Raw genomic sequence first — 8752 nt, 5'->3', positions numbered from 1 at the left:
CTGTGAAAGGTGTGTCAACTTTTACATGCTTAGTGTCTCTTTAAAAAAGAACTTCTGTCCTTTCACCTGTCTGTTTGCACGTGTTTCTCTTTCTCCTCTTTGCCCTTTCTTGTCCATGCACCTGGTGCTGTGCAGGAGATTCAGGAAGAACACAATGGCTACCCTTCTGAAGCCGAAGCTGATCAGGTGGCAAGTTCTACATGTTCATCTGTTTGTAGCTACAGATCGTGTATTTAGAAGCCATTTCATACTAGATTTCTAGATGATAAGCAAATGCTTTTCCACTACAGTAGTGCTCTCCTGTCCAAGTTTGGTAGATTCCATTATGACATTATTTGCAAAAATTGGTTTATCCAACATTTTGTCAACCAGAAATTTGTTCATCTGTGCTTCTCAGTTTTCCCAGATAGGGTTAGCTATGAGGTAAGGAGTCTTAGTCACAGCAGGACTCTGAAATGCCTTCACAGAGATTGAGAGGGGACAGATGCATATGCTCAGGGTGCTCCTTGAGGTTATAGACTTTGCTTTATTCAAATTTGCATGATCTGTGCCCAACATAGTACCTGGTACCTTGTAGGTATTTGTAGAATGAGTCCATATGGGTTATATTTATTAATCAGAAAAAAAAAATCATGCATCAAGATTCTTGAGTGCTTACTCTTTGCTCGGTTCCTCAAGACCCTCTGGAGTCTTTTAAAGCCTCAGAACTTTCTCCAAAGCTTATTTAGAATCTCCATGTATGAAAGCGCTTAGAAGAGCAGCTCCAGGGAAGCATGGTCAGCTACCCCCGTGCTCAGCTGTGCCTTTGCCCAGCCCACCCTCCTTTGGTGACCCTGGAAGCACCTTGAAGAGCCCGATTTGAAAACCACTGCTTTTGGCATGCAGCCATTATAGAAACTGTCCACACAGCAGCTTCGATTCATGATGAGAAAAGTAGCAGAGAGGCCAGGGCCGTCTGGTGGGCTGGAGTCTTCAGGGACAAATTCAGGGAGCTGGTGGGCCTTCCGCTGGACTTTCAGGGTCACTGGAACAGGGTTTGGATGAGATCATCACAAGGAATTCCTCAACTGGGCAACACATGGAGCAGAGATGCCAAGAGGAATGAGTGTGTTCATGAGATCAAATTTTGTCCACAAGAATTCTATTCCATTCTTTGATTGTATTGTACATGGGTTGGATAAATCAAGGGTCAAATCATGTCTTGTGCAACTTGGTAGTTGCAGTCAAAGCTTAATGTAGCACAAGTGTGAGTCCCATTTCCTAACACCAGCTTTATTAAGGGAATCTACTGTACTCACAAAATAACGAGCCTTTAGAAACCATTCTTCTCTTGAATTCCTATGCTAAAGCTAAATGCGTTTCCTGTACAAAATCAGACTTTTATGGGAAAATCAGAAGCAGTGGGATCATTTGTTTTGTTCTGATAGTTGCTTTTCCATCACTTATAAAGCATGCCCCGGATTGAATTATTATTAGTGAAAGGTTTGTCTCATGTCTTACCAGCACGTCCATGCCTCATATATATGCACAGGTATTTCAAGCCAAATTTAACATGACTATCAGAAAAGAAGAGACATATTTGATCTTCAACCTCAATCTTGAGAGCCCTGTACATTCTCAAAGTGGTCCCAGTCACTGGTGTCGCCCATCTGCAACTTTTTAGTAGCTAGTCCCGTGTAGAGGACTTGAAAGTGTTTGATGTGGCTCGCTATAAAGCTTAAAGTGAATCACACCCTCCCTGCCCCTCCCCGCTCCCCTTCCAGGTTCAGTTGATTAGAACAGCTTGCTTTGGTACATATATTTCAAAATAACCCATCCCCATTTATTTTTAAATATAAGTTAAGGAATTTAGGTCTATATATGATAATATTTAACCATTAAAATAAGCTTTAACAGTGTAATATTTGAAGTAACCCTAAACTTAGATATTGATTGAACTAGCTTTCTCACTTTGTAACTATATTGTAAAATTAATCACTGGTTCAGGCAAAAGAAAGCAGAACTTCAAATTAAGACTTCTAAGATTGGTGATGTTAGTATTTCTAAAACTGAACATTTAGAAGTATAAATATTGGCTTATGCTTTATTGATAAAAGATGTTTCCAAATCAGGTGTGAGTATAAAAATGAATCCATTAACAATTCTCCATTTACCCTTTAATGGTTCTCTATGTCCCTAAAAAATTTTACTGCAGTGTTTTAAAAACCAATCTGGACCAAAACATCAAGCTGAATAAAATTGTTCAGAGGTAATAATGAGCCCTTAATCTGTAATCTTTTAATCGTGTATCTTGATAAGGAGGATGGACTGCATCATTTTGTACCCTTCCTGTAGAACAGACATACCCCAACTGACATTTAGCATGGAATTTGCTTTTTATATTTTTTTAAGTTTTTTTTTAAAGATTTTATTTATTTTATTTATTTGACAGAGAGACACACAGCGAGAGAGGGAACACAAGCAGGGGGAGCGGGAGAGGGAGAAGCAGGCTTCCCGCAGAGCAGAGAGCCCGATGTGGGGCTCGATCCCAGGATCCCGGAATCATGACCTGAGCCAAAGGCAGACGCTTGACGACTGAGCCACCCAGGCGCCCCTGCTTTTTATATTTTGACCTTTTTCCTTTGTTTTATAAAAATGATAAAACTATGATGTATAGGGTTTTTAAATTGACCTTTAAGTCCCATTAACAAAACATGGAAGTATTCTTATGACTATGCAAAAAATTAGTTTTGAATTTTCAATAATCTAGAATTATAATTTTCAGTAATTTAGAATTATAAATTCTAATCCATTTTAAATATTTTGCTTCACAAAATTATGCTGAAAACAGTATTGTCTGACCTGTTTTCCACTGAACACTACAGGCCTCCCGATGTTAACTATTTTTTGGAGAAAGCAGCCACTGATCAAATCGGTATGGGAAATGTGACATACTCTAGCGCCCTCTTGCTGATTTGGTGTACATTAATATGCTAAAAACTTTTCTCACTATAATAATAAAAAAAAACCCCACAGTTTAGCTTTTCTCTAACCCAACATTACCCAAACTTGACCGAAAAAGACCTATTCACGTCTCTTGGGAATTTAATGCTCTGTGAAACACAGCTTGGGAATTGCTGGGGTTTTGAACACCTTATTCTTATTCGTGACACATTGTGTCAGAGATGCAGAGGAGAAAGTGACCAGTTTCCTTGGCAGCATGTCACAGGGTGGCAGTAACTTGGAATAGGCCCCGAGTTCAGGCTCTGGTCCATAGCTTTGTAGTTCGAACACCATTTTCTCAGCTCTCCTGAACTATCTGGCACTATATCCAACCAAACTCACAAGAAACTGGCTAGTGGGCAGCAGGGCCAACCTGGACATTTGGAAATCTGGGCTTGTGTCTCTGCAGCCATCCAAGACGTCATATTCCTAGTATCATTGTAGTTAGGAAACCTGATAAGTCATTAGTGATTTGCTTGGTGAGCATGGAATCAGCGCAGGGTGAATTGGTTTGGGAAAAGCCCGATGAACACACCCTGCTCCGCAGTAGTGATGGACATACCCCTGTCTGCCAGATGAGCGCACGCTCTCTCATGGCCTGGATGGGATGGATGCACACTGACAAGCCCACTAGCTACTCCCTTCCCCCACCCCCTACGCTTTGTGCACACACGCAGGTAGCTGGGCTGCAGTACAAAAGCCTAGGGCTTTCCTTAGTAATGTTACTGCCATGAGACCCCTCCCTGGCTACTTCAATTAGACTTCAGGGTTTCCCACACTAGATAGTGCTTACAGGCTGGGTAATTTCTACAGCTAGCTAAGCACCTACATTTAATGTTGATTTCATTTGTGTTAGTGTCATGCTCAGAAGGTAACCTTTTTCTGACCTTATTTCCAAATTATGTAGGCACCTTATAATAGCTGTCTGTGTAGTGGTTACAGTATCTTTCTGTCATGTCAAGCCATTTCTGTATTAATGCTTTCTAACTGTGAATTTAAATATGTGTAACAATTTGCTAGAAAATGCAGCATGGTGTCCTGTGATGCTGAGCTTTGAGATTGTCTTGTAGGGGGAGGGGGCATCCAGTCTGCACGCTTCTGTAGCCATGTAGCAAGAGCACAGAACACCACCATTCTTCTCAGGTATGCAGCAGCAAAGTGAGATTTACTCCTGTTTGGTTTTTTGCCAGGCTCTAAGAGATGGAAATAAGCTGGCACAGATGGAAGAAACGCCACTCTTTCCAGGAGAATCCATCAAGGCCACTGGTAAGTTTAATGAGTACACTGCGCTTATAGAGAGCCATAAAATGAAATGGCACTTTACTTGCGAGCACAGGTGATGTATGTGCTGGAGATCAGCCAAACCAATTTAATTAGGGGACAAATGGACTAGGTCTGTTCATTCTCTTAATGTCTTCATGACCTTAAGAGATAGAAGACTATATAGGATCGCTCTAAGTTCCAGTTGAGTGTTCGGTGACATCACCAACAGAAGAGGGGCCTGCCTTTTCCTGAGGAACTGAAGGCTGATTAGACACTCAGTGTAATGTAATGCTTCGTTGGAATCCTTCACTATAAGAATATATTGACAGAAGATCAATGTCATATCTTAATAACAGTTTTGACAACTTGGCAAAAGAATTTCAGTGGCTTATGAGGTTCCAGAAAGTACAATTTGAGCACAAGAAAAAGACCGTGTGTTGCCACCCTGCCTTGTAAGGGCAGTGGCATGAGTAGAGCGCCCCCATCCTCCCTCTGGCCCGCCAGGCCGTTCGGCAGGGAATCCACTGTGCCATGGGCAGACGGGAGGGCAACTGGGTGTGACCTTTTCATCTCACCATTGCCGGGGTTGGGCTGGGCAGTAGTTTGCTAGCCTGAGTGTTGCCTTCTTCCCTCACTGCTCCCTCCCAAAGATGTGTGCTCCATCTCAGTATAATCATCTTGTGTCAAGAATGAGGGGCGCCTGCGTGGCGTAGTTGGTTAAGCATCTGACTCTTGGTTTCAGCTTGGGCTGTGATCTCAGGGTCATGAGATTGAGCCCCATGTCGGGCTCAGCATGGAGTCTGCTTGTTCCTCTCCCCCCACCTCGCTGTCTTATTATCTAAAATAAATAAATAAATCTTAAAAAAAAAAAAAAAAAGAATGTTTGAGTAGCTGGGCTCTCCCAGGGCCTCCAAACAATACTGCTGCTGAGTATCCTAGCCTGTGGCTCTGAACCCTGCTTATCCTATCGGTGGCTTTGAAACTTTCTTTCTTTCTTTCTTTCTTTCGTTCTTTCTTTCTTTCTTTCTTTCTTTCCTTTCCTTTCTTTCTTTCTCTCTCTCTCTCTCTCTCTCTCTCTTTAGCAGGGGGAGGGGCAGAGGGAGAGAAGAGAGAATCTCACGCAGACTCCAAGCCCAGCACAGAGCCCTGCACAGGGCTCAGTCTTACAACCCTGAGATCATGACCTGAGCCGAAATCAAGAGTCGGATGCTTAACCGACTGAGCCACCCAAGCGTCCTGAAACTCTTCATTTAGCTTCTGGAACTTTTTTCACTCCTGGTGGTCCTCTGGCCTCTCTGACTATTCCTTCTCTGGGAGTTCTTTCTAGCCCTACCTCCATGCTGCTTTTGTAATGATCTGATTAAAATGCAGAGCTAATTATATGTCATGCCTCTGCTTCTTCTCCAGACAGCAAACTACACAGATTTCAAGTGTACAACATGAAGAGTTTTGACACATTATGCACCTGGGAAACCATCATCATAGTCAAGATAATGAACATATCCATCACCCCCAGAAATGTCCTTGGGCCCTTTATAATCCCTCCCTCCCATGCCTTCTTCCCCATCCCCAAGCACTGTAGACTAATTTATATTTTCTACAGTGTTTTAGAAACGTAATCATTGAGTATTTTCTTCTTTTGTCTAGCTTTTTCCACTCAGCATAATTATTTTGATATCCATATTGTGGAATGCGTCAAAAGTCATTCCTTTTTACTGCTGAACAGTATCCTATTATGTGGCTACACTACAGTTTGCTTATCCATTCATCTCTTGGTAGATATTTGGGCCGTTTCTCCTTGTTGGCTGTTACAAACAAAGCTGCTGTGAACCTTCACGAATAAGTCTTCTCTGACCTCATGTCCTGTCATCCTTGCTTCACCCTTTGACCCAGCCACACTGACCTCCAACAACTCTGCACTCTCTCCTCCTTCCCTTCCTTCTCCCATCCCGCCTCACCCTCTGCTGCCCTGCTGAGCTAAGTGGGTCGTTTTCTGAGCTCTTACCGCGCCCACGGTGATGATAGCATTTGTGAGGCTCTCATATAATAGTGATTTTCTGTGTAGCACCTCTCATAGGGCTTGGCTGCTTGTGAGCAGGAACTGTGTCCGGTTACCCCTAGAACCCCAACAATGGAAGCTGCCCAGTACATACTGAGCTATAGGAAAGTTGGATGGAAGTGTTTTGAGAACTTGGCTGGATGACAACTTTAGTGCCTTTAATTGTCCCCCTCGGACTCCTCTGTAGCTGTATACGCTCCTGCTATTCCTGTGCAGTGGCACTTAGAGAAGATGGTGAAGATGTGGTTATGTTTGTGACAGGCGTGAGCTTCTTCACACCTGCTGGACTCCAGTACGTTGTCGATAGGGATACTAAATATGTTGATATTAACAATAAGAAAATAAAAATTGATATGGAAGCTGATAAGGAATTTGAAGCAAAGAAGTCATTTTCCACGCCACCGATGTGGTTCTACTTTTTGTCATCTGTAAAACAGTTTCCTTTGGAGGTGCGTTAGCTTTCATTAGGAGTAATTGATGAAATAACAGCCCGGGGTCTTCAGAGTTTAATTACTGTGTTTTTGAACATGATGAATTTATCACTCAGGGAAAATGTTAACTACCTGGAAAACAATGACAAAATGTAACTTATTAAGAGGCCCTTTACTTAAAACCCCACTAAGTAGCAAATCAGAACTGTTGTACAAAATGGAATTTTCTTAGAAGACTATCTGTCTTTAATGTGATAAAAAAGGTAAAGTTCCTAGAAAACTGGAATCACAAATATATATATTTAGAAACGCAAGATTTATTGAAGCACAAGTCTGTGGCTAAAGTTGCTACTTGGGGTTCTTTCTTTCAGTGAAAGACGTCATGTACATCTGCCCATTTATGGGAGCAGTGAGTGGAAGCCTGACGGTGACTGACTTTAAGATGTACTTCAAGAATGTAGAGAGGGTAAGTTTTTAAAGGGGTATTTCATTTTTAAAAACACTTCAGAACACAGTCAACAATAAAGAAGAAAGTAAAAAGAACCCTGAAATCCCATCACTCTGAGAGAACCACAGGGTGAGTTTTAAGATGTGCACATTTGGAAATAGATTTTGCATCTAGAAAAAAATGCTGTTAAAGTCACACTTAGACCTGGTGGGAGGAGTTTAACTGTAGCCTTGACATCGACTTCATAAAGCATGTTATAAATCAGACTTCAGTTTTATAGTTGGGACAAAGGGGAAATGTAAACTAAACGTGTGTTTTCACCCAGAGAAGACTTCAAGTGTGAAAGCCCTGAGGACTGGCACTGATAGGCCTTTGTTAATTTGTAAACCCAGGACCCGAAGTTTGTCCTCGATGTTCCCCTTGGTGTGATTAGCAGAGTTGAGAAGATTGGAGCACAGAGCCACGGGGACAATTCCTGTGGCATAGAGATTGTGTGCAAGGTATGATGCGAACACGGGTGAAACTGCCGGGCGGTCAGCGTGGAGCTTTTGCTGACGCGTTCTTCGCGGTCTTTGGGCAGTGAGAGTCCCTGGGACTATCAGTAACTCCCATGGTTTCAGGACAGAGGCCTCTTCAAATCTTGCATCAGCTCATTCATACCACTCTGCAAGCTGTTGAGGTAAACCTCTTGTCTTCTATCGAAGTATTCTAACCAACATGGACCTATAACCTGAGTGCTGATGTGATTTGTTACATTTCAGAGAAACAAGTGAAAAGCAGAGATCAATACTTTTTTCCAGTTTGTTGTTTTAACACGGCCTTTCAGAACAGTGGATGGTCAGACTTCCTGAAGAGACAGCAATAGCCTATAAATTCTGTGATTAAAAACATGATGTTGGGATTTTCACTTGAGCCATGCTTGTTTGGTTTTCTTCTCTTCCTCCAGTGCATTAAGTAGAAATATGTGTGATGATTTTAATGAGTAGTCATTTACGAAACACTTTAACTGGTGTGTCTTATTCCCAAAGACTTTACCTCACGGGGTGCACTTTGTTAACAACCCGAAAGTCCCGGGAAAGAGAGTCTGTGCGGAATTGCTAGGGTCCCTTCCATGGTCAGGGTTTGGATTCCTGCCAATGTTTGCTTTGATCACATCTCTGAACACAGCTCCCTCTGGTGTGGCCCCAGACTGCAGCTGAACCCATTTTTTCAAAGAATCCTTTACTCTTGCAGATCATGAATCTACTGGCGTCCTAGACTCCCTGTGGGCACTTCAGGGCAGTGCTGTCCTGCGACAAATTGCATCCGTCCTTCTCAGGCCAGGGTTCCCCATGCCAAGCCGCGTGAAGTGGTTGTGGGACTTAAAGCAGAGGGGTGATTTGATGGTCCTGCAGTTTGGGAACTTGACATTTTCCTTCTTAGAACTTTCCGGTAGCTTCCCATCATCCTTAGGCTAGAGGGAAGACTCACCAAAAGCCTGTGTGTCTGAGCTGGATGACTGCCCTGTGCAGCTTCGCCTCCGGCCACGCTCCCCTCGTTCTCGCTAGTCCGGTTCCTTCAGCTGCTCAC

At 42.8% G+C, this 8752-nt stretch overlaps 1 protein-coding gene across 12 annotated transcripts in view; it reads left to right on the top strand.

Moving 5' to 3' along the window:
• MTMR1 (myotubularin related protein 1) overlaps positions 1-8752 on the top strand; it is a 55514-nt gene that overhangs the window by 17271 nt on the left and 29491 nt on the right. For 5 of the 12 annotated variants that reach the window (XM_081808114.1, XM_081808116.1, XM_081808117.1 and 2 more), the window contains 3 exons: positions 4173-4248; positions 7107-7201; positions 7576-7683. In XM_081808114.1, the coding sequence (XP_081664240.1) occupies positions 4173-4248; positions 7107-7201; positions 7576-7683 (279 nt within the window). Of the gene's footprint in view, positions 1-135; positions 190-4172; positions 4249-7106; positions 7202-7575; positions 7684-8752 lie in introns of all 12 variants that reach the window. The other 7 variants (XM_081808107.1, XM_081808110.1, XM_081808111.1 and 4 more) reach the window with 2 other exon arrangements.

Source organism: Leptonychotes weddellii, chromosome X (assembly GCF_054177405.1).
Source record: "Leptonychotes weddellii isolate Sample4059 chromosome X, ASM5417740v2, whole genome shotgun sequence".
NCBI lineage: Eukaryota > Metazoa > Chordata > Mammalia > Carnivora > Phocidae > Leptonychotes > Leptonychotes weddellii.
This window is presented reverse-complemented; position numbering and strand designations above follow the sequence as displayed.